We start from the raw sequence: 26,961 nt of genomic DNA, 5'->3' as shown, positions 1-26,961 counted from the left end.
ATTTGAGAATATTGTTTTTATACTCAGAACACACAAATACATGGTAACAAATATATTTTATTTTTCCCACAAAAACAATGTACACAGTGTACATCCCAACCAACACAAAGTTGTACATACAGTGCTCTACATACAAAACAAAAGAAGAATTGACTGTATACAGTAACAGAAAAAAAATCCAATGTTGGCATCCATTGCTCCATTGCAGAGCTCACCTTTTGCCCTTTTATGCTAAAGCTGTGATTGCTAATTGTGAAACTGTGTGACGGGTGTTTGCCCATGTGATGAGTCAGTGTGCATATTTGAATGGCAGTGTGTTCCTTGTGAAAACAAGAGATTTTCTGCATGAAAATTGTGCCAAAAGCAGAGAATTGTGTGTAGTGTTTTGAAAAAAGTGTGTTTTAGAACTGCAATCTGAGTGTAAAGCAGGAATTGTGCTTGTAGTTTTGCAGAATTGGTTCAGGGGGTTGGCGAATGAGTTACATGTTGTGGTCATTGTGTCTCAAGTACCAGAAAATGTGTGTAAACAATCGAGATAAACTGTAATATCCATGTGTCTGTATAATGAGTGTGTTGCAGGTCTGTGTTTTATTGGTTGTTGTCTCCCCTTTTCCCACCTTCTACACTCCCAATTTTCCACAGCTTTACACTCCCATTTCTTAAGACTTTTTGCAACTCTGAGGTGTAAATGACCTGACTAAAGTGTTTCATGACACTTTAAAAACACCACATAGACATATAAACAACATTAAAAACTTGATTTTCACCACAGGGGGACTTTAAAAACAACACATTACAGCGATAGATCGCCTCTTATTTAAGACAAATTATGGTATTTGTGATACCTTTATAATATTCTGCTCTCTAGATATGGTTTGGGTGTCTCATTCAAAGTAAACCTTCACCTATTTCCCCCTATTTTATCATCTTGTCTTTCAAATTTGACTTGAGGAAGAAAACAGAACCAAACGGAACAGCTTCAATATGCAACATTTATTTATGGATTAAACCATTACACATTCAGGTCGTAATGAATGAGACATGAGTAGCTGACTAAAGGTCTGTCAAGCTGAATCATGGTGCCATTCCTGTGTTACTCCTGCAGATGTTCATTTAACATGGGCCTTGCTTCTGGATCAAGATTTTAGTGTTTGATGCCCTAAAAAGAGAGAGATTAAATTGAAGATTAAAGTTTGAAAGTGACCGACTCTAAACTGTTTTTAAACCTACAGTACTTTATTATAAAATACATGCATTTTTAAACTCACTTCATGGCACCACACAGCATGCATTCATTGCCGTATGTTATTCCATTGGATCCACACACGGGTGAATATTGCATTGTGCATATGTTAGACGAGTACCTGCAATTAGGCTGGTCACATAAAAAGAAAAAAAAAAGTTATTTTATTGAGTTATTTTCACGTGGCAAGAAGCAATTCTACAGCGTTTATTTACTCACCGCTCTTGCTCCATCGGAAATGGCCACTGTTTGTCAAGAAGAAAAAACAAGGATTAAAGTTTATCATGATATGAGAAGAGGAAATAACGTACATGCTAACTTCTAGTTTTGCCCATTGAACAAAAACAGAACTTTAGACTTTTTGTCTTGTGAAGTATCCCTTAAATCACACTTAAAAATGTCTGAATGTGACTTATCTTAAGCATTTTTCATTTGTCCTACTTGGCAAAGATGAATTAAGACTCTTAAGAACGTGCAGACTTTATTGAAACAATCAAACTCTTCATTATTAACTAAATTAACTTATTATTTTTAAATGAACTCCTTAATATTAACTAAGACTTGCTGAGTACCAGTGTGTATCGCAGGTGGCATTTTACCAACATCCTAACATCAGTTGTTTTGTAAATGAAATCATTATATTACTCACCTAGGACGCAGAGAAGGACGATGATTCCTCGTGCAAACATTGTTCACAACCTGAGAGTCAACTCACTGACGATATGATCAGTGATAAAATGATCCGCCTATTTATATTAATACTGTATCCGCCTCTTAACGTGGGAGCGGACCGTCCATCCCACTGATTCATCACATCACAAACACTAAGCACCTTTAGTTTAATAGTTTATTTACTTTGGCTGGTAGTTGTGTTATGTCAAATGAATAATCACTTGAGTTGTACAAAGTCAATCATGGATAACAAATACAGTTTAATCTCTGTGATTCCACCAAATCATTCAGTTCCAGTAAAACTTACTCAACTAGGGAACTATTTTCTGAGTTCAGAGCTTCTTCAAAAAAGCTGTTCTGTACAAAGTAAAAAATTGTTACACATATCATCAAGCTTTTGTTTTGTCTTGCACAAAATGCACAAAGGCCGAATGTCCTTTTTAGTACAATTAATGTATTTTTAAATCCCCATTAGAGATCTCCACTGATTTGTGGAGATCATTTGACACTGTAGTGTAGATCATGACATCCTTTTGCAAAGACTTGATCATGTTGCTGTGTTTCAGGGATCTGTGCTGAATTGGTTTGCATCTTACCTTAAGGACAGAACTTTTTCTGTTAATTTGGGGAAATGTTTCTCATCTCATTCTCAAATCTCCAATGGTGTCCCACAAGTCTCTATTCTGGGTCCTCTTCTTTTTGCCTTATATAAGCTTGTATTATTCAGAAACCCAACATTTTGTATGATTTCTATGCAGACGACACTCAGCTTTATCTTCCTGTTAAAAACAACAACTGTTCTATGTCTAATCTGATTGCACGTCTCCAAAACTTTAAATGCTGGATGGACTTGGATTTCTTAAATAGTAATAAAACTGAAATAATTGCTTTTGACCCTTCTGACTTTTGTCTTTTTGCATTGTTACAGTTTTTCTCTACTGCTAAAACACTAAAACCCATTGGCTGAACAAAGTTCTCAGTTGCCTGAACTCGTTTAGCTAATTGTGCAGTCTGTTGTCAATACCTTAAACCATTTCACATGGTAAAACACAATTTGCAGATCTCACTTAGACTTTTCAGCAAAACTCAAAACACATTCTGCACTGTAATGCACACGTCATCCATACTGGTAAACACAAGAGGCAACAACCAAATACAAATACAGAACACACGTCATTGATTGAACACAACCACTCAAAATTGATTTAACCTGTTTCAAATGATGCCCAAAGACAAGAAGAAGCACACTGATCACATGATGTTTGTCCCTTTTAGTACATACTGTAGTACAGTGCATTGTAGTCTGTATACTGTACAATGAACACATTGTATGGCCCTGAACATTGTGCTTTCCATTTGTTACAGATTTTCTGAATTGCTAAAACACTAAACCCCATTTTCTGAACCAAATTCTCAATAGTCTAAACCAATTTGTCGAATAAATCACTCTTTCTGTAAAACATTAAACAAGTTCAGGTAGTTACAATACTGTTTGCAAATCTCATTCACTTTTTTTTCAAAACTCTAAACACATTCTCTCTCACTAAAACACATTTTGCACTGTGATGCACTTATGTTTCAAAATGCTAAACACAGGTAGGCGAAAGTTAAACACAACTGCAACACAATTGTCATCATTTTCACACAACGACTCAAAATTGTTCACACTTATTTCTAATGATGTGACCAAACCAGCTGTGCATCATACAAGTCAGTTCAGAGTCCCAACATTTACTCAAAATGTTGCGCTGAATGTTGATACCAACAATGGATGGAAACAATATAAGAGGGAGAGAAGGAAGAGGACGAGTAAGAGGAGGTGAACAAGCAGGAAGAGGATGAGGATGAGGACGAGGAAGAGCAAGGTGTGGAGAATGTTGTCAAGGCTGGATCTGCTTCAGGGTTTTCCCTTTGCCTGCAGAGACGACATTGTCTGAGATGTGGAGAAACTCCTCTGGCCGGACCAACATGAAGACATGATGCTGAAGCAGAATCACTCTCTCTCACTGACCTTGATTCTGCAGTTGCACAACTCTTCTGAGTGTACTTTACTGTAACATGCTTTTCATTTAGAGTTTTTTTTACTGTAACCTTTTTGGCTTTTGCAGTTGGGTCACTGTATTTTCCCAGTATACAAGTGGTGAATATACAAACATGCGATAAGGCCTACTATTCAATATTCAGTACAATACTACACTTGCAGTGGATACAGTATACAATTTATTCACCTTAATACTGTAAGTTGTCATTACTATATTTTTTACGTAATTGCAAAATTTGTTTACTTTGTTACAATATACTTTTTTTCTCTGTAACTGCATGCTTTGGATTCTGTGTTCTACATTTTTTGATGTAGTGTCTAATGAATGATCTGTAGTGTTAATAATTTTGACTCGCTGTGTGTATGATCTGATAGCATTGTTTGATTCTGAGCACAGATAAAATGTTTTGAGGCAAATGTTTGATTTTGCCAGAAGAGTCAGAGGTTCTGTGGATGTGGTTTGAAAATTTGGTTTTGTGTTTAAGGTTTTGAGAAAGTGAGTAATGGTTTCAAGAAATGTGTTTTAGCAATTCAGAAAAACTGTAAAAAGAGGGACCACCACTCCGGTCTGCCAGTCCAAAGGTACTGTCCCCGACCGCCACATGATGTTGCAGAGGTGTGTCAGCCAAGACAGCCCCACAACATCCAGAGACTTGAGGTACTCAGGGCGGATCTCATCCACCCCCGGTGCCTTGCCACCAAGGAGTTTCTTGACTACCTCTGTGACTTCAGCCCAGGTGATGGACGAGTCCACCTCCGAGCCCTCAGCCTCTGCTTCCTCAATGGAAGACGTGACGGCGGGATTGAGGAGATCCTCGAAGTATTCCTTTCACTGTCCGATGACATCCCCAGTCAAGGTCAACAGCTGCCCACCTCCACTGAAAACAGCATTGGTATGGCACTGCTTCCCCCTCCTGAGGCGCCGGACGGTTTGCCAGAATCTCTTCGAGGCCAAATTGCCTCCTTACCATGGTGAACTGCCACCTTACCGTGGTGGAGGGGTTTGAGTACCCGAAGGACCCTAGGAGCTATGTTGTCTGGGGCTATATGCCCCTGGTAGGGTCTCCCAAGGCAAACAGGTCCTAGGTGACGGGTCAGACTAAGAGCGGTTCAGAAACCCCTTATGATGACGGTAAATTCAAGGACCGTGATGTTGCCCGGCATGGCGCAGCCGAGGCCCCACCCTGGAGCCAGGCCCGGGGTTGGGACTCGTATGCAAGTGCCTGGTGGCCGGGCCTCCCCCATGGGGTCCGGCCAGGCTCAGCCCGAAGGAGCGACGTGGGGCCGCCCTACCGCGGGCTCACCACCTACAGGAGGGACCGTAAGGGGCCGGTGCAAAGTGGATCGGGCGACAGTCGAAGCCGGGGTCATCGACAACCCGATCCCTGGACATGGAAACTTGTATTTTGTATTTTAAAAGCTTTTGGAAAAAATTATTTATTATTATGTATTTAAATACATTTAAGATGAGTATTTTTGTATTTTCAAAATACATAAAATACTTTTTGCCAGTCAACCTCTTTATCAGGGTATTGATTTTGTGCATCAACTAGTTCAGACTTTCACTAGCTCAGTATTGGATCAGCGATTTTTTTTGGAATAAGGTGAGAATGTCATGATCAATTCTACTTGTCGATTAAAGTTAAAATAGTGCATTATTCACTTCAGTTAACATGAAAGAATAAAAGAGCACAGACAAGTAGGAAAATAGCGTAAGCCAATCAGTCTTGACCGGTTGATGATTTTTATCAACTAGCTTGTCAAATGTGTTTAAAGCATTACTGCATGTTAGGGCTGGGTGATATGACACTACATATCATAGCGATGATATAAAGTTTGAATTGATGGAACTTTTTCTAAATCGTTTGCATAGATGGGCCTATTTGTGGGGTAAGTAAATTTATCTGTGCAGCTTTTAGTGGGCAGGAATTACTGGAACGTTGGAGTGGAAAAAGCAGCACTGATGAATGATACACCACAAACATCTTCAGCTTTTAGTTTTATTGTACATAAAAAAGAATAATAGAAAAGGGGTAAATAGTGTCAAATGAATCTAGATGAATTCTAATTTTACATTTTAGATACACTTTCTAATTCTAATAAACTTATAGAAACAAATAAACTTTAGATAAAACTAGATGTACCGCATCGCGGTGCAAAATATGACCGCCGCTCAGGCCTGCACTGGCTTTCCACAAAAATAAATGACGTGGAGTAATTTGGCTGTATTGTGTGTTTATGTATATACCTAAAAAAAGTAATAGTATGTGCATGTCTGTCTGTGTGTGTGTGTGTGTGTGTGTGTGTGTGTATGTGTGTGTGTTTGTGTATGTGTGTGTCTGTGTGTGTGTGTGTGTGTGTGTGTGTGTGTGTGTGTCTGTGCGTGTATGTATGTGTGTGTGCATGCTTGCGTTTGTTTGTATTCCTGCATGTGTGTGTGTGACAGTATCATCCTAAACCAGCAACCCTTCGCTCAACAGCACCATCTACAGGCCGATGAGTGTACAGTCACTAAATGTGCACATAAATGAATTTATTTTATACCCCCCCATGGATGAAATTCTACAAAACTTAGCAGAGGATACCCCCAGAGGATGTCAAGTTAATCATACGCATGAAATATGGTGCAGTTCTGAACATCTCCACTGAAGATAGGGGCGATAAAAGCAGAATAATATTGCATTTTCATTTTTTATGTGAGGGGCGCAAATCACAAATGAGTGATTATGGGCTAGGTTGATGTGGGCCCTTAAGAGTGGGCCCTACATACCATAAAAATTTCTTCATCCTCGGTGCCACGGTTCAGGTAGTTATTTAGGAAAAACTGCATTTTTTTGGGTTGGGGGGGGGGTGGCCTCCGGGGACCAAACGAAATTTTTCCGTAGAAGTCTAGTGGGGCTACATGCCCACCAAATTTCATGTTCCCCGGTGTTTCGGTGTCCCTGGTATCGTTGACGAAAAATTTACGGGGGCCCCAGCGCAGGGGGGGGGGGGGGAAGTGGCCCCCGGGGACCAAACGAAATTTTTCCGTAAAAGTCTAGTAGACCAACATACCATAAAAATTTCTTCATCCTCGGTGCCACGGTTCAGGTAGTTATTTAGGAAAAAATGCATTTTTTTGGGTTTGGGGGGGCCCAGCGCGGGGGGGGAGGGGCCCCCGGGGACCAAACGAAATTTTTCCTTAGAAGTCTAGTGGGGCTACATGCCCACCAAATTTCATGTTCCCCGGTGCTTCGGTGTCCCTGGTATCGTTGACGAAAAATTCAGTAAGGTGACGAAAAAAAAAAAAAAAAAAACTTTGACAATCCCTATATGACCGCTTTCGCTAGCTACGCTAGCGGCGGTCATAATAAACATAAAATTACTTTAAAAAGCATTGGACTACCTGCAAAAAATAAATAAAAAATAAAGAACACCTCAAAAGAGTTTATGCTGTGGAATCAAAACTGATATTGATAACTGTGAAACAAGTAAAATTGAGATTTTGGTAATATCGCCCATCCATATTCTTTGCTAGATAGCAGAAAAGGTTCCTACAGTTTTACATACAGTATGAATTTTTTAATAGTGTTCACCACAAGTAATAGACTACAGTGTAACCAGAAATAAGTATATAAATGGCTGCTATTTTGCATAAGTTTATTTGTAATTGCCAGAAAGAAAAGAAAGAAAGAAAGAAAGAAAGAAAGAAAGAAAGAAAGAAAGAAAGAAAGAAAGAAAGAAAGAAAGAAAGAAAGAAAGAAAGGGCAGAGATGAGGTTGGGAATGATAAGTCAGTAGGCCTATGCAGTTTCCTCATTTACTGTGACCTATACCTGCACTGGATGGCCAATTTCACATGTATTTTGTGTATTTTCAAAATACAAAATACTGTATTTGTATTTAAATACATTTTTTTTTTCACACAGTATTTTGTATTTGTATTTTAAATACATTTCCATGTATTTATGCCCATCTCTGCCCGTACAATCTTTACTGAGGGATTTCATCACAACATTGCCATGACAATGTGAACATAAATGTTAGCCTTGGATAGTAGTTTTGCATCTTGACCTTATGAAATATTTATATTAGAAGACTTCACATAACGATTGCTAAATTATATTTAGACGACAGCAGTTTTATAAATAATATTTTGCATAAGAAGAGATGCAGTTGAAACAGTGCAACAAGTCCTCAAGTTCACCTCACAAACTATTTCATTAAATCAACAGCAGTGTTTGATGTTCTTTAGTGATTTAGAAGTATAAAATTGTAATAAATTTAATATATTACACATTAAATGTACCTTAGTTATAGCCATAGGCCATCAAAAGAGTTTTATATAAAACAGCCCGTCCTGTTTGTTGTAAATATTTAGTGTATATGATGTGGGACAAAGTTTGTTCTCTTGCCTTCATTGTGTCAGAGATGCGAGATATGATACCAGTGTAGAAGATGATTGGCCGGTACAGTGGGAGTAATGTTGTGTTTGACTGTTTATCCAGTGCAATCCTGGAGTGTGTTGTAACTACTTGGCATCATTTGAAAAGTTGTTTTTGTGTCGTTTGATTTAGAAATACCCATCACTTAAATGCTCTACTAGAAGTCAAATTAGGCCATTAAATCAAACTTTGACATTACCATTGTTTTTTGGGGTTCACACACTGATCCATCACCCCTTTCTCTCTGAAGCAAATGGCAAACATACACAATGTTCATATTACCTCATTGAATAAGGTCTCAGTTTACTCATGTTGAACAATTGCCATTTATGGCCATTTTGTCTAATTCTCCTTTGTCTGTTTTTTGATGCGAGACAGATTCAGCTGAGAAATGCTCCAGATAAACATTTAAACTCAAGACAAAAAGTACAAAGCAACGAGTTACTACATAAAGGCTTTATTTAAGGATTAGAACAATTTAAAAAAGGACACACAACAGGGAACAAACACTTCATTTCATCATTAAAACCATTTTTAAAAAAGCAGCATGTGGTTCCAGCCTTCATGTCATCCCAAATATAAACGAGTGGATCTGTCTCAGCATTCTCCCATCCTGGAGATCGCAGTGTTCACCTTGAGCTCCCTATGACAAGACAGACAAACAACAAGGTTTCAGTAGGACACATTATGAATATTCAAACTGAAACGTTAGAAACTTGATTTAGCCTACATACATGTTTTCCAGACACAGCATGCACTCGTTTGGGTAAGTGACTCCATCAGTCCCACACACAGGGTTATATTCCCGGGTACAGATGGGAAGGAAGAATTCAGAGCACTTTGGCTTTAAAGAGAACCACACAGAATGCATTAAATACATGTAGTGGTTAAATTAAGGTTATAATAGGTTATAATCATCAACCCACCACTTTAGAGCCATCAGGGATCACAGCTGCACTTGCCAAGGCTGTATAGATGAAACATACACACACAAAACATAACTAACTACGTGATATGAAGAGTCTGCTTTATACTTCTTGTGGTTTTAACTTTTCAGGATTAAAGATAAAAAATAACGTCGTCTTTGTTACAAAACACGCTCAAAATATCAAACTTTGATTATCCTTATTGTCAAAACCAGTGATAAACTCACCTGCCAAGCAGAATACTAGAAAAATCCGTCCCAGCATGATTGTTTGTTTACAGCGTTGTGTTGACTATGTAATCAATAACTTTCAGGTGTGGTGAGAACCTTTATTCCTCTTTTTATCACCGTTTATTACTCCCGCCCACAGAAAAGTTACACATTTACAAAGTGCGTCACTCGAATCCTACTACGCCAAAGGTTTGGATTTTGAATATTCATTAATCTGCCTCACTGATTGGCTGACAACCAGACGTGGGTAAGTGGGCGGATGTTAGCGTGGCGAATAAGAATTAAGAAAGGCTCGGCTAATGAATATTGTTTTTGTTACGTAAGCAACGTCAGCAGCATCTAATTAACAATCACAAGCGATTCGCACACTTGTAACTGTAATAGGCACACCCATATTCAACTTTACAGTGAAAGTAATTGTTATAAAATTATATTAATGATTATATTTTGGCTGTAGTTCAGTCCGTTTTCAGTGAAATGTTACACGAGCGAGACTTTTATTTTGAAAATGGTGGACTCTTAACTGCTACATTTGCTCACTGTATCTTTGTTTACATTCCCTGCTCAATCGCACCAAAGACACTGAGATGAGTGCACTTCATCCCCACACGGAAACATACATTTTATACAATACCAGTTATTAATAAAGCCCTTTTCATTACAGCAAGTGGATGAGGAGGTACGTGTTGTGTCATTCGTCCTATTCAACTGAAGAAAGATACACTTCTGATACAGATAGTCAGATGAAACGAGAAGCTCTCTGTTACTAGTAGATTGTATGAATTACTCTATCTATCTATCTATCTATCTATCTATCTATCTATCTATCTATCTATCTATCTATCTATCTATCTATCTATCTATCTATCTATCTATCTATCTAAACAGCATTTGCATAACAAGAGTAACAGTGAGTAATGATGACATAGAGGAGCAACTATTTCTCAGTGATGGTTGCATTGACTTATACTTTAATCCTTTAATCCTCTATTCATTCTGTTTTAGGGTTATATCAAGATGGACCAAACAATGCGAGATAAGCTCTCACAACTGGTTGAGGAGTTGACAACCTCTGGAGAACCACAGTTGAATCAAGACAAAATGAAGGAAGTGAAGAAAATGTGCAAGTATGATATAGAGTTTTTGGTTGTATCGTTTTGTTCACAAACACCGTTTCACAGTTAGAAAATTAAAAAAAAGTCATGTGAATAGATTCAGAACATTCTGGGAAAGATTTCATTGGAACAGGAGTGGCCTGTTCTTATAGGGGACGTCCCATACTATATGCACACCTCATATGTAACCATTTCACTGCAGCGGTTTGGAGATATGTCTCATTATTGCACTTTATACACTTATAAAGACCTAGCCTAATTTTTGACCAGAAGAAGAAAAGAATGACCAGCTCTTATAGGGGACGTCCCATACTATATGCATACTTCACATGAAATTATTTTACTGCAGCGTTTTGGAGATATATGTCATTATTTCTCCAAAAACACCACTCTTCCTAACAGAATATCTAATTTGTTTTACTGATAGTGAGAGATTTTGCCCCATTACATCCACTGCATTAGTAAACGGCCACTACCCTTGTCTAGAGGCAGTTGAACTTTACCTGGGAGTGAAGTAAGAGTTTAGACTGGTTACAATCTTTTGCTTAACTGTCATGCACTTTGTGTGAGACAAAAATGCTTCCTCAATTTCAGACAGTCATGCTATTATCACAGTACAGTGCATCATAAATACACAGTAAAAAAAACGTTGGGTTACACATATTGGGTCACTATATTGGGTTATTTTCCAAAAAATGTTGGGTCATTTTTAAAACCGTTGGATGATTTCTAGTATTAACCCGGCTGTTGGGTTAAATATGTATGTATGTTCACTTGTGTATTTTGAATTTATGTACACAATTATGTATATTTACATTAAATTCTAGACTCCCCGATATTTAGTTTGTAATTTAAAAATATATTTGTTAGACATTTTTATTGTTTTATACAAATAAACAATCTGTATTTGAAAACAAAGTGTATTTTATTTATTAAAATAATGTCATGAATAAAAATAAATAGTTAACTTAACTCTTGGGTTATTTTTAACCCAACATTATTAAGTGAGTAGCTTTGGTTCCCAGCTCTGCCCAAAGTCTTCTTGACTGATTGTCCAGTCACAGAATGAGGAACTGGCCTTGCCCAGCGTTTATTTATCAGTGTTGTCAATTATGAAGATACAAACAGTTATATGTCAAATTTAATTTATAAGCAAGTAGTTTATAATGGATATGTGCCTGTGTGTTTGTATAGTGTTTGTTCTTGAGTCCATCGAGCAGCACTGGACATGTGACCACATGCGCCTTCTTGTTAAATCTTTCTTCTTTTTCTGACCACAGAGTTTCCAATGACTACATTGATCATTTCTACCACTTGATTATGACCCAGCTGAACCAAGAGCATGCGGAGATTCGGCTCTCTGCCTTCCAGATGCTCAGTGAGATCTTCAGCCGGTCGCATCACTTCAGAGGTCTTCTCATCACGAACTTCCAGGAGTTCCTGGAGCTCACGGTCGAGACCGACGCCGAGCAGCCGCTGCCTCCCCCCAAAGAGGTGGCCAGAAAACTCAGGACACTCGCCATTCAGACGGTGCAGTCATGGCACGCCACTTATGGAGAGGCGTATAAGAAACTGTCTCTGGGATATCACTTTCTCAAGCAGATTAAAAAGGTATTCATCTGGCTGCACCTCTAACAGTAATCAGTATTTAATAATAACATCAGTTTACACCCTGTTGCACCCGTCACTGTTGTTATGTAATTAAAGATTGTAATGTGAAAAGATATTGTGTTCTAGTGGAGTTTGGCTGTTTAATGAAAGGTAATGAACAATTGAAGAACAAAATTTATTTTTACTTGTCTGATCACACATTGCGTATTTTTCTCAGGTAGATTTTCATGATGTTGAAGCGAGAACACTGGCTGAAAGAAAGAGACAAGAGGAGAAACAGAAGAGATTGGAAAGAATTTACAAAGAGAGGCTTGACAAGGCCAAACAGGAGATGGAAGGTACATTCTTACGTTCATAAACGGCAGCCCTTACACTCTTAAAAATAAAGCTTCCAAAAGTGGGTTTTAGATGAAAGAATCCTTCAGGGATCAGCTCTTAAAAGAACCATTTTTTTCTTAGAGTGAAGAACATTTTAATTATTTAAAGAACCCTTTTCCTTTATACTCACTTAATAATGTTGGGTTAAAAATAACTCAACTAATAACCCAACTATGGGGTGGTGTAGCACCTTCCCAACTGTGGGTTAAAAGTAACCCAACAGTTAAGATAACTGTTTATTTTTATTTATGACATTATTTCAATAAATAAAATACACTTTGTTTTCAAATACAGATTGTTTATTTGTATAAAACAATAAATATGTCTCAACAAATATATTTTTAAATTATAAAATTAATATTGGGTAGTCCAGAATTTAATGTAAATATACATAATTGTGTACATAAATTCAAAACACACAAGTGTACATAGTAATTACTATAAATTACCCAACGATTACCCAACGACCCAACAGTTTTGGAAAATATTCCAACATAGTGACCCAATATGTGTAACTCAATGGTTGGGTTACAAAAATAACCCAAAATGTTTTACTGTGTAAAGAACATAGATTCTATGGATGTTAACGGTTCCACCAGTGGAAATAAAGAACCTTTATTTTTAAGAGTGTAGAAAAAAATTGCATTCACTGACTGCAGTTTCATTTATGACATTCTAAGGCAATACTGACATGCTAATAAGACATAAGACCTTTACTTAAAGGAGAACTCCGGTCAATTTTAACATTGAGCTCATTTTTTTGTAAATTTGGAGTGCTGTCAATACAGAGAACAACGACAAAAATCGGTGTTGCCTACACCGAGTTATTCTATTTTTAAAATTTGCACCCTGTTGACTTCAATAGGGCAAGTACTAAACCTGCTTTTAGCCTCTTAACATCCTTGATGTGTCATTACAAGTGCACAGAAAATGTGAGTGATTCCTTCTGAGTGAACACGAGTGAATCTGACTGCAGTAGATGTAAAAGATATGAATAAAAGTGATGTTAATTCAGCCAGCGCACATACCTGTATTTACATCCTGTTTTCGGTCGAAGTCCGAATTACTGTGGACTTTGACCGAAAACAGGATGTAAATACAGGTATGTGCGCTGGCTGAATTAAGTTCTCCTTTAACTTGACAAGCAGGTCAACAGTAGGATGGAAGTACTAGTTCAAATCTTCAGTGATATAGCTGTGAAAAGTCAACACAGAGTTCACTATGTTTGAACAGTGTGGTTCTGAGGACATGCAGTTCTCCTGATAACATGGACACCGGTCTATGAGGAAAAAAAAATACAATCCGTCTATCTACAGATAAGTACTTAAACGTAAAAATAAATGAATAAAATAATTAATAATAAAATCTAAATAATAGAATTATTTATACATTATTTCATTATATATTTACAGATTTTTTTTCCCATTTTAAATAAATGTAATTTTTAAAGCCATTATCCAACTTCTCCTCTAAAGGGCCGTTTACACGACACCATTTTCAACTAAAAGCGGAAAACTTTCTGTGTTTTGGCGACAATGGCGATTTTGGGGCCTAAAAACCCCAAACTTTAAAAAAAAGTCTTTAGACTTTTCTTTAGACAACGTTGTCGTATGTAAGCGATAAACACAAAGGAAAATCTTTTCTGATTGTTGCGTAAACGTACCCTGAACCTTAAAGGGGCTGTATGCAAACACCCGACACCATCCACGCTAATGAGAGCGACGTTTAGATGAATATTTAAATATGTGCTGCACACTTTCCAAACAAAATAAACAGCGGTGAGAAAACAGCAGTTCAGAAAGCATCCGATCACAGTGATGTGGAAATGTTTGCAGCAGAGCTGAGATTCAGCGGCATCATGTCGACAGATGAGCTCATTAAAATCACACCGTTATGATAGTTTGATCATAAAGTATATTTAGGCTATATATATATATATAGATCTGACTATGTGAGACTATAGTTTGAATGAATCCCTTTTCTTTGCATGACACATTTGGGCAGAACGGCTCTTTCGGTATTATCCTGAATAAGCATTCATGTCTTGTGTCATCATTCTTGGGAGCGTAAATGTCACATTCTTTTGATTTTCCCGGCAAAAATGTTCAAGTCCTTCACATAAAAATCAGTCTTCAGGCTTTCATAGACAACCTAGGAGGTCTCGAAAGGTCTTGTTTTTTAAGTTTTGTTATAAGCTGTTCACACATTGGCAATAGGAAAAAAAAATGAATACATGAAAATTCTTACATATAGTGCTGGTGATGTGGCAAATGGTCCTGTAATGCCACAACACTGTTCATAATGCAAAGTAACATTACAGTCTTTGAGCCGATTGAGTGGAAGTGCACTATTGACCTGTTGTCTACATTCATTCACACGTGTCTCGCTGAGTAATTAACCTCAGATTCCTGGAAGTGGAATTACAGATAGCTGGCTTGCTGATGACAACAAGTCACCGCGTTGCCATGTTTGTATTTCCACACATTCTGGATAGTAAAGTAAACATTACCCATCCAGTCTCTGTATGGCAGAATTTCCACAGTAAATAGTTAGTAAATAGTTGTAAGCCCGTTTATCGGTCCAAATGGGAGTTTCCGCTAAGACGGGTGAAGGCCTTTGCGCGTTACTGTCTTTCCTTTTACGCAACACAACAATAATAAATTAAATACATTTTCTCGTATGAATTACCTCGTTATGTCATCTTACTCCATAAATGAAAAAGGTTTTAATGATATCTGAGCATCATTAAAAGTGAGCGAATGTTTGATTATTCTTTTTAACTCTTTAAGTATATTTTACCCCGTTCAGATTAGGATGCCGCTCAGAGGTCCTCACGTCTTCTGTTTAACGGTCTCACGTTCACAAGCTCATCAGTTTTAGTCATCTAACAGAGGTAAATGCTATATACCTGAGATCGGTCACATTCACATTTGCACAATCAAAGATACTTTGGTATAGCCTCTGTGGAATTGCATACACTTGAATTTAACTTAACGTTTACTTCAGTAGAGGAATGACCACTACTACAGATATAAGCTGACCAACATTACTTCTCTTATAATAGCTTTGGATTGGCCATGCCGTGGTTTCCCACGTACACTTATCTAAAGTAACATTAAATTAAAACAGAGGTTAGACACACCCAGATTTAGGTTGGTCACGCAGCATTTGCTGCCCTAAACAGAAATTCACTTCTTGTCTGTGCAAACCAAGTACACTTGAATCAATGCCAAATATTAGTCGTCACTAATCTGACGGGAATGTACAAATCCGTTCAATCTACTTGGGAAAACAATTTCAGAGTCAGTCAGAATAAAATCGAATGTATCAATTTATTATGTCAGGTAAATGTATCATGCCAATTTCATAATCCGTTCAAAGATAATAAATACAAAACATCATAAAGAGAAAATATGTGAACCTGACTTTAGAAAATACATGATGCTGAGAGTCTCATGCACTCTCCGCATCACAGGCTAATTTGAGCTACAAATCGCCACAAGTCTCTTCAGCATCTCCCTAAACACTCGGACCAAGGCAGAAACCTCTTTTCAGATGTAGACATGAGTTCACAGTGGGAATTTGCATTAATCACTGTCCCAGACTTACTGGGGACAGAGGTTGATTTATATGGGGGCACACCCAGCAGTTAACAAGATATCTCTGAACTCTCCTCACCTTATGGTGAATGTTGGTGATCTCAGCATGAGGGAGAAGGAATGGGGGAAGAGGGAAAGAGATGTAGATTAGGATGATTCTGAGGTGAGACTTGCGTCTCGAATGGTGCACAAGAGTGAGTTTAACTGTTAATTTCCTTTGCTTTCTCAGAGAGTTGAGTTGAGTCAGAGAGTCTTACATAGTTGTTTATGTAAAAAACTGGAATTTATGTTCAGCACGTTGTTTATCTTCTTTACAGTATCGAACATCAGATCAGCTGACAGACGAGGCATCGCACTGTATATATGAGAAATACCAGGGTGTTCATTCTGAAAACAGATGCATGTGTTTATGAGTCCTATAGAGTACAGGCTTGTCTTATAGTATTTGTTGTACCACTTTCTGGGATTAAATCACTTTCTCCTGCTAATCCCATATATAATACAATATACACTATACAGTAGGCACACCTATCTCTGCAATGTCTGTATAGCTTATCCTGTGCAAATTCAATGCTTTCACATATATTATGTCCTTGAAAACCAATCCTGTCTGACTGATACACAACGCACTGGGTCATTCACGATATCGTCTGTTCATTGACGCCCTGCGGTTGTGCTTACTAAAATATGATCTGAATTGCTGCCATTAAATGCACAGATATTTAAATGATGTGCATGTATACCTTGTGTACATTTTAAATTCCATTTCCTCTATTCCTGTATGTCTGGTTGCAATAAAGCATGTTACATTTTTTAATCCATATGTTAAGCTTTCACAGCTCCACCAAGAATCAATATTAATAAATATCAATATTGTTAAGCAAATAATTTTTATGATAGTTAAACATCAAGAGACAGTTTCCAGGACATGCTGTAAAATAAATTAACTATATCCTGGAAAAGGTATAATATTGTAAAAAAGAAAAGAAAAGAAATCTGATAAATATTTACCTCAATAAATCAATAATTTCAATGAATACCTTCTTGACTACAAAGGCCTTGCCAGAAGTAGTTAATGACGTGCTTTGAAAAGTAAAAGGTAGGTGAAATTGAATATTTACAGATTTTTTTACAGTCACTTATTATTAAAACATTTATGTCATCTTTCAAAACGCGAACATGTTTCCCTCTTTCCTGTAGTGTTCTCTCTATTAGTCCTTTAAAGTGATGCATTTATGTGTACCATGATGAAAAAATATCACATATTTTGTACTACAATATTTAATAATTTCGACTCCTCTGAGACAATTGTTTAATTATGTTAATACCCGGGAAACGTTTTTTAATCAAGTTAATCCAATTTTAATTTTAGAAAATTGGGTCCTAATTAGTTTCTATTTTAAATAATTAAGTATGGATATATATAAAAAATATATATTTATATTTTAAGTATGGTTTTCACCATGAAAATAGCCAAAGAAGCTGGCATGGCATAAAAAACAACAACAACAACAATATTTAATGACTGTGCCAACAACTGCACAGTGAAACTCTGGGTATCTTATGGGTGCATGATCTAAATGAATGTTCCTATGGTATTTAATGTTAAATTAGTTATTTTCACAAATTGTATTTTTTTATTATTATTTTTTTTTTTATAAAACATATGAATACACAAGGCAGGTTTAGTACATTGGACTGGCTGTGATGACTGTTTTGTGGTTAGAGTTTTGAAAAATGACATGATGTTTCTGAAATTAGTGTGATTGTAAAAACGAACACAAACTGCATTCAAAAAAGGAGTAGTAGTGATGCTTGCCTAAGTTTAACCAGGTGTCAAAACATAATTATGGATTTAACCATTGATCCATAGTTAAAGATGAGAAAACAGTGTGCGTTCCCAAGCTATAATGCTTGTTTTGCTGTCTCTTTCATTAAGAAATGACGACTGGGATTGAGGAAACCTTGACTGAGATGAACAACTGCATAAAACTGCTTGCACCCGATGACTTGAACCTGTTTAACGAGGAAGCAGAAGTTGCTAACAGCTCTACGGGAGACGAGGACAAATCTGACCAGCCCTGCTGCAGTAAAGACCTGAGCAATGAGCAGAACGGAAAGATGTCAGAGAAGAGGAACGATGAAGGGCAAACAGACGAGTCTGGTGACGAGAGTGACACGGGGGAAGTTCCTGATGTGAATGTGTTTCTCCGCAGCACTGGCTTAATGTCTTACAAATATCAGCTGGAGCTCAATGTGTCCACAGGTGCGTCTGAGTGATCGGGTTCACAGCCGGTCTGATGATATGTATCCTCCATCATGTCATAGCATGGCATGGAATTGGAGTTCTTATTGGGAGATTTTGTGAGTAACCATCTGAATCATGTCCGCAGATTTACAATTGAAAGAGACGGAAGAGAATGAGGTGTTGGTAAACACGGTGAGGGATCTTCATAGACTCGTCACAACCAGACACCTGCCTCTGGTGCAGTCCTGGATCCAGGTAAACCCTGCGACCGCTTAAAGGAATTATTCATCCCCAAATGAACAATCTGTCATTGTTTATTCAGAAGGAGATGCTTAGCAGAATGTTCAAGCTGCTCTTTTACACACAACTTTTTTTTTTTTAAATCCAATTTAAAATTTCCAATGTAAAAACATTTTAAGCTGCCCCTATTCTGCGTTTTTGGATATTCCTTTTCATGTAGTGTATAATGTAGGTGTTTGTGAATGTAAAAGGTCTGAAAAGTTTAAAAAATCGAAGTGCAGATAAATGTAGTGATTGTCTCCTGAAAGTAAGAACTGATCCTGAAGTGCCTGGAATGAGCCGTCAGTAATAACATCTACTTTGCCCGGCCCTCAAACTGTCTAGTTGTAGCTAAAACTGGAATAGTTTGGTTTGTGTTGTTCATGTCGAGAAGACGCTGTAAAGATGCAGAGCAGAGTAGACCAATCACAACAGACTGGGCCATCTGACCAATCAGAGCAGAGCAGACCAATCACAACAGACTGGGCCATCTGACCAATCAGAGCAGAGTAGACCAATTACAACAGACTGGGTCATCTGACCAATCAGAGCAGAGTAGACCAATTACAACAGACTGGGCCATCTGACCAATCAGAGCAGAGTAGACCAATCACAACACACTGGGTCATCTGACCAATCAGAGCAGAGTAGACCAATCACAACAGACTGGGCCATCTGACCAATCAGAGCAGAGTAGACCAATCACAACACACTGGGTCATCTGACCAATCAGAGCAGATTAAGCCTGGAACACACCAAGCCAACGGACGGCCGTCGGGCAGTTTCCGTGCGTCGGCCGACTAAATCTTCTCGGTGTGTTCCCCTCCGTCGGCTGAAATTGGTCCTCGTCGGCTTTGTAACGGCCGATTCGACATGTTGAATCGGCGTCGGGCCGTCGGTGAAAGAGGGAACTCTGATTGGCTGTTCAGCTTAGTGAAGGAGGCAGTGCACGAGAATAATAGCAAAACAGCGAGCAAAGTCAAAACGGTACAGATAGAAGGCTGTTCTAATGTTACGTCATCTTACCTGAGTGTTCCTTGGCGAATATTTCAATATTAACACGAGCGGAGTGGAATAAAGAAAGTGTTTAGCAGGATTGATATTCAAAACGGTAAGTGCGCACTGCTTTGTTTACGTTTGTGTATTTGCAGCCGGCAGCGTCCGTTTCCCTTTTTGAATAACGAATAAAGACGAATATATCTGCAAAAATTGAGTTCTCTCGGTGTGTTCAAGTGCACTTTTTACCCAAACGCGAGGCGACAACACAGTCGGCTTTCATCAGCGCTAGTTCGTCGGCGTCGGCTTGGTGTGTTCCAGGCTTTAGACCAATCACAGCAGACTGGGTCATCTGTCCAATCAGAGCAGAGAAGACCAATCACAACAGACTGGGCCATCTGACCAATCAGAGCAGAGTAGACCAATCACAACAGACTGGGTCATCTGACCAATCAGAGCAGAGCAGACCAATCACAACAGACTGGGTCATCTGACCAATCAGAGTAGAGTAGACCAATCACAACAGACTGGGCCATCTGACCAATCAGAGCAGAGTAGACCAATCACAGCAGACTGGGTCATCTGACCAATCAGAGCAGAGCAGACCAATCACAACAGACTGAGCCATCTGACCAATCAGAGCAGAGCAGACCAATCACAACAGACTGGGTCATCTGACCAATCAGAGTAGAGTAGACCAATCACAACAGACTGGGTCATCTGACCAATCAGAGCAGAGCAGACCAATCACAACAGACTGAGCCATCTGACCAATCAGAGCAGAGTAGACCAATCACAACAGACTGAGCCATCTGACCAATCAGAGCAGAGTAGACCAATCACAACAGACTGGGTCATCTAACCAATCAGAGCAGAGTAGACCAATCACAACAGACTGGGCCATCTGACCAATCAGAGGAGAGTAGACCAATCACAACAGACTGGGTCATCTGACCAATCAGAGCAGAGTAGACCAATCACAACAGACTGGGTCATCTGACCAATCAGAGCAGAGCAGACCAATCACAACAGACTGAGCCATCTGACCAATCAGAGCAGAGCAGACCAATCACAACAGACTGGGTCATCTGACCAATCATAGCAGAGCAGACCAATCACAGCAGACTGGGCCATCTGACCAATTAGAGCAGAGCAGACCAATCACAACAGACTGGGTCATCTGACCAATCAGAGCAGAGTAGACCAATCACAACAGACTGGGTCATCTGACCAATCAGAGCAGAGCAGACCAATCACAACAGACTGGGTCATCTGACCAATCAGAGCAGAGCAGACCAATCACAACAGACTGGGTCATCTGACCAATCAGAGCAGAGTAGACCAATCACAGCAGACTGGGTCATCTGTCCAATCAGAGCAGAGAAGACCAATCACAACAGACTGGGCCATCTGACCAATCAGAGCAGAGTAGACCAATCAAAACAGACTGGGTCATCTGACCAATCAGAGCAGAGCAGACCAATCACAACAGACTGGGCCATCTGACCAATCAGAGCAGAGTAGACCAATCACAACAGACTGGGTCATCTGACCAATCAGAGCAGAGTAGACCAATCACAACAGACTGGGCCATCTGACCAATCAGAGCAGAGTAGACCAATCACAACAGACTGGGTCATCTGTCCAATCAGAGCAGAGCAGACCAATCACAACAGACTGGGTCATCTGTCCAATCAGAGCAGAGCAGACCAATCACAACAGACTGAGCCATCTGACCAATCATAGCAGAGCAGACCAATCACAACAGACTGGGCCATCTGACCAATCAGAGCAGAGTAGACCAATCACAACAGACTGGGTCATCTGTCCAATCAGAGCAGAGCAGACCAATCACAACAGACTGGGTCATCTGACCAATCAGAGCAGAGTAGACCAATCACAACAGACTGGGTCATCTGACCAATCAGAGCAGAGCAGACCAATCACAACAGACTGGGCCATCTGACCAATCAGAGCAGAGTAGACCAATCACAACAGACTGGGTCATCTGTCCAATCAGAGCAGAGCAGACCAATCACAACAGACTGGGTCATCTGACCAATCAGAGCAGAGCAGACCAATCACAACAGACTGAGCCATCTGACCAATCATAGCAGAGCAGACCAATCACAACAGACTGGGCCATCTGACCAATCAGAGCAGAGTAGACCAATCACAACAGACTGGGTCATCTGTCCAATCAGAGCAGAGTAGACCAATCACAACAGACTGGGTCATCTGACCAATCAGAGCAGAGCAGACCAATCACAACAGACTGGGTCATCTGACCAATCAGAGCAAAGGAGGCTCTCAGAAAGGCGGGGTTTAGAGAGACCGAATCCTTTATCAAACTGTGTCAGACTGTGAGAATAGAGCTGATGCTGCAGTGGATGTTATGACAAGATTGACCTTGGATGCCAGTAAACATGTTTGAGGAGACTCCAAAACAAAAATAGCATAATAGGGGCACTTTATCATTTGGCTGTCTCTGTCTCTGTTGAATACTGCACATTTTGGCCAAGGACTAAATTCACGTCATCGGATGGCCCAGTAGTTGGTCAGACAGGCTTATGAAGTACTATGGTATTTTTAGATTAATTTTCAGGTAGACTTTCTGCAGCCTTGAAGCTGTCAGTCTTCAGGTGGAAACCGGCTCTTCCAGAGAATGATCAAGCAAACACAGAGATATCTCCAGAGATAATGACCATAACATTATCAAGTTTATTAAGGAAGAAGAGTCATATTTATACACAAGCAGAATCATCCACGCTATCTAGGCCATCCAATCATAGTGCTCAAAGATCAAGCCCTACCATATATGGCATATTTAGAGATACAATAACGAGAGGTCAGATGTTAAAATGTTTGTGCGAGTCTTGAGTTCTTGTTTGTGTGCGTGTGTGTATAAAAGTGTGTCCAAGGCCTAGTTCTGGTTTTGTCTAGCTGTGTTCATGACGTACACATAAGATAAGGAAAAGAAGTTACACAAGGGCAGTCTTACACAAGAATATTCAACAGTGGAGGCTGAGAAATAAGAAAATATTAATATGGCATACTGCAGAAATAGTAAGAGTGATATGATATTATACAGTTACCATTACAGAAAATGTCATGTCACCTTTATTTCTATAGCGCTTTATACAATACAGATGATTTCAAAGCAGCTTTACAGTGATAACAGGAAAATGATGATCAATGATGCAAACAGAATTCAGTTCTCAAATCATCATGAGAGTGTTGATGATGTTGCATATTGCGGCATATTGCTCTACAACCTTTGGATTTTCTTTCATGCATCTCATAAATGTACTTGAACAAATTTACTTGAACAAAGTTGTTTATTGTGTGATTTGTAATGTGTATTACAGGTCTTTACAAAGGTAGGCGTTGAGGAAGAACTGATGAGGAAAGCCACCGAGTTGAAGAAGTCCCTGGAGCTCGCCTTGAGAAAGCATGAGGATCTTCATATAGACTACAAGAACAGAGAGAGAAGAGTGGTGAGACTGTTTTCCCGAGAGATTTGTTTTTTCAAGCTTTTTTGCGCTGATTCTGATGCATCAAGCCTTGTTTATACGTTTGCCTGGCTCCGCAGCGCGAGTCTCCGCAGACTGCGCGCGCACCTCCCCAAACGGACGAGGCGTTTATACTCGACGCGCTCGCCGTTGTACTATTCTGTGAAACGACAGGGGGCGACTCGAGTAATTGTTCTCTAAACCATCAGGAATCAGCGGCGAGAATAAGAAAGCTATACACACGTGACAATGTTTATTTTAGTACATCACCACCAATACCACACTACAAAAAGAATCGTGTAAAACCCAGTAAACCCTGAGATTATTACTCGTGACAATAAAACAAAATATATGGATAAGAGAATGTGTATACAATATAACTAAATTAACAATCTCTTACATATTTTCTAATTTCACTAAATATTTCATTAAGTTTCGTGAACATTTTTATTAAACATGGACATTTATGTTCATTAAAAATATGTTTTATGCTATTGTATGCTCATTTTTTAAATGTAAGCAACTAATTTAGACGTGCAAACTGAGTGCCGGTGTGGTGAGAAGTTCGAGCTCGGACAGATTCGTCTCGAAGTCGTTCATCGCGCACACCGCCAAGCGAAATCGGGTCTTGTGAACCCAACGCGCACGACCACCCACACCGCAATGACGTCATTTTTGCCGCACGCACCTTCGCGCTCGTGCGGACACTTCGAGTATAAACCTAGCTTTAAGCAGTGCTGACAGTACTGGACTCTCACACCCTGTGGCTCCCAGTATTTCCTTCATTGAAAGCATCTGTGTGGTGTGGCTCTGCACCTTCAGTTGACTGACAGATGTCGATTCGTCTATCTTAAAGGATTTTACGATGCCAAATATAAATTTTGATCACTACATTTTAAAGGGTTTATGTTATCAAAATTACATATCAACTTAGATTAATTAGATCAACTGTTGTGATTATCTACTTTTTCAGCTTTAGTTAGTGTGTAATGTTGCTGTTTGAGCATAAAAAAAGATCTGCAAAGTTGCAAAGCTCAAAGTCCCTCCAAAGGGAGATATTTCATTTAACAGAATCCCCTTTTTACAAACTACAACGAACGGCTCATTTGGGCGGCAATGCATTTTTTTTTATCCGGATCTTATGAAGACACAATGTTCCACAATGTTAAATAATCTCCGCTCACAGAATACACAAAAAGGTGGACGAGGTCTGGATGAAATGCATTAGAGATGACAGTGTTGTCTCTGTCAAAGAGACACTGTTTTTTCCACAACGTTTCCAAAACTCATTTGTTTGACCTTCCTAAGGCTGACAAACTTAGAGTGGTTAAAACTTTAAACACTGTTCCAGAACATTATAATCCCAACGTTTATCTGTGCGCTGCACATTTTTAATGGAGAACATCTTGTTTTCTTTTGCTTTTGTAAGACGGTTCACCACTCCTTAGGAAAATGAATCATGGCTTTTTCGATCGATTGCTGTTTGTATTACCTTCATTTTCTGACAAATATCACGATTAAATGGTGGATAACACTGTATCGATAATGTATAAGAAAATAACAAAAATATATCACTCTGAAACGTCCTGTGAAATTGCAAATCCCGTGCTTGCAAAGTCAGTGCATGCAATCCGTTCTGCACGATCCTCTTATTCGTTAACATTGTCAGGGTCTGAATCAGGCTCGAATTGTTTTGAAATTGACGCCATCCTCAATATTTACACTAGAGAAGAACTTGCAGTTATGAAGGGACGGGACATTTCCTGAACTCAGCTAAGCACTGACAATCACAACACACTGGGCCAATTAACCAATCACAGCACATTTCGTATTTCAGAAGGAGGAGCTTCATCGAAATCTGGGTTTTCAAGCCAGACTGGGGAGAGAGCTGTAATAATGTAAAATATGTGAACAATCACGCATGTAAACGTATTCTAGTACACCCCAAAAACAAAATCAAGACATTTCGTGAAAGTGCATAATAGGATTTTTACTTGCTACATCAAAGCCAGATTGTAATGTTTCTAGTGTTGTTTGCTTAAAAAGGACATATTGTGCTGTCTTTAGTGTGTAATGTTGCTGTTAGAGCATGAACAAGCTCTGAGTTCTTCTCTATATCATTGTCAGTGTTTCTGAACTCCATTGTAGTCTTGAGTTTCTTCCGGGAACGAACACAACGTTCCTCATTTTAATAATTCATGCGCAGAATAAAGGGGCGGGGCTTGGTTGAGTTAGTTAGTAGTGTGTTAAACTGGCGGTTATGGGAAGGGGCGCGACACTTCCCAAACACACTCGAAGCGCTCGACCAATCACAACACACTGATCCAGCCGACCAATCAGAGCACAGTGTGCTTTTCAGAAGGAGGGGCCTCATAGAGACAGGAGCTAAACAGAGCGTTACTGACAGACTGGGAAGAGAGGAGCCGCAACAATGGAGAATATGAGGAAAATAATCAACATTCAAGCAGGAAAACCTGTTCTAGTAGAGCCTGAAACAACATCATACGAGGCCGTAATAGATCCTCTTTAAATCATCTTTTGTTTTTAACCATATGTATACACAACTTCAGCAATGTTAACTTGTATATTACATTTATAATACTAAAATTAATAATACAATACATTAATTTTTCAACAAGTTTATAACCTAATTTCCTTTTTCCGAAATTAAAAATGGAAATGTGTTATTTGTCCATTTTCCCATTGCTAAACTCATCAAACTCACAACTGACTGTTCTGTGTTGAGTGTGTTGTGAGTGTGTTGCAGCACAACACACAGTAAAGCAGTGCGCTAATATAACCATTCTGAACACAGCAACTGAACAATAATGCATTATTCCCAGAGGAGGGCGCCCTTTCCTCACACATTACTGGACTTTTGTCTAAATACTGTGCTTGGGAGGATAATGTTTGCTTGTCACAAGGGATCCATGTGCACCACTAGATGAGAAGAGTTGAGAATATTTGTGTAGTGTACATTTTTAGATTACAGTGTTTATAGTATTTGGTGGAGCATCTTTGCATCAACAGCATGAGATCGCTTCAGTGCGGCGGGGCACGGCTCATGTGCTAATGGAGATTTGCTCAGTCTAGGGTGGAATGGGACACAGCGAGCAGTTAGAAGACACATCATTATGACACATGTTATCCGTTTTTAACTGGGCGAAAAGAACAGAGAAAGGAGGGGCGTGACATTGACAGAGCACTCGACTGCATGCCAGAGAGGTTTATCACTCTCAGTGATGACTTTCAATGCAAAAAGTCAGTGCTTTGTGATAAAGAAACAGCTTAAAGGTCTTTATCATAATTAGTTTTTCCTTTTTACTCTTAAAAGCGTTCCATTACTTTATTCCCTGTATCATTGCTCTGACATGGGACGAAAATTGCTTTCAACTCCTTAAACTCCTGCCTATCTGAGAAAGCTGTAAAATGACTATTTATAATTGTTGCCTTTATCACATGATAATAAGTTTCAGATTCAAAAAAGAATAAAAAAATCTGTGTGAACTGACCACTAAAAATCACCAGATGGTTAAGACATTGAGATAAAACGAAGATCATTGCTTTGATGTTTGTATCTAATGCAATGACAGTCATACATTTGATCGTGACTTAAGTGATCAAATACATTTTGGGTGAAACTGCAGTTCTGTCTCTCTCTGTGTGTTATAATCAGATAAATTATCAG

General features: G+C 38.9%; 2 protein-coding genes across 2 annotated transcripts in view; one reads left to right on the top strand and one right to left on the bottom strand.

Annotated features, from left to right (window-relative positions):
* Positions 1 to 8,820: 8,820 nt before the first annotated feature.
* LOC308701317 (trypsin inhibitor ClTI-1-like) lies at positions 8,821 to 9,712 on the bottom strand. The gene is made up of 4 exons (XM_081383537.1): positions 9,533 to 9,712; positions 9,306 to 9,346; positions 9,114 to 9,223; positions 8,821 to 9,022 (listed from the first exon to the last, which is right to left on the bottom strand). Exons 1-4 carry the CDS (start codon positions 9,567 to 9,569, stop codon positions 8,977 to 8,979), a joined length of 234 nt encoding a protein of 77 aa, XP_081239663.1. The 5' UTR covers positions 9,570 to 9,712; the 3' UTR covers positions 8,821 to 8,976.
* A 128-nt stretch (positions 9,713 to 9,840) lies between these two features.
* Positions 9,841 to 26,961, top strand: part of uvssa (UV-stimulated scaffold protein A) — a 42,072-nt gene continuing 24,951 nt past the window's right edge. Inside the window, exons 1-7 of the mRNA XM_081383536.1 lie at positions 9,841 to 10,214; positions 10,541 to 10,662; positions 11,931 to 12,261; positions 12,479 to 12,599; positions 18,178 to 18,504; positions 18,632 to 18,741; positions 23,130 to 23,258. Coding sequence (XP_081239662.1) covers positions 10,553 to 10,662; positions 11,931 to 12,261; positions 12,479 to 12,599; positions 18,178 to 18,504; positions 18,632 to 18,741; positions 23,130 to 23,258 — 1,128 coding nt within the window. The 5' untranslated portion in view covers positions 9,841 to 10,214; positions 10,541 to 10,552. The remainder of the gene's footprint in view (positions 10,215 to 10,540; positions 10,663 to 11,930; positions 12,262 to 12,478; positions 12,600 to 18,177; positions 18,505 to 18,631; positions 18,742 to 23,129; positions 23,259 to 26,961) is intronic.

Source organism: Scardinius erythrophthalmus (genome assembly GCF_964197995.2).
Source record: "Scardinius erythrophthalmus genome assembly, chromosome: 13".
In the NCBI taxonomy this organism is placed as follows: Eukaryota; Metazoa; Chordata; class Actinopteri; order Cypriniformes; family Leuciscidae; genus Scardinius; species Scardinius erythrophthalmus.
This window is presented reverse-complemented; position numbering and strand designations above follow the sequence as displayed.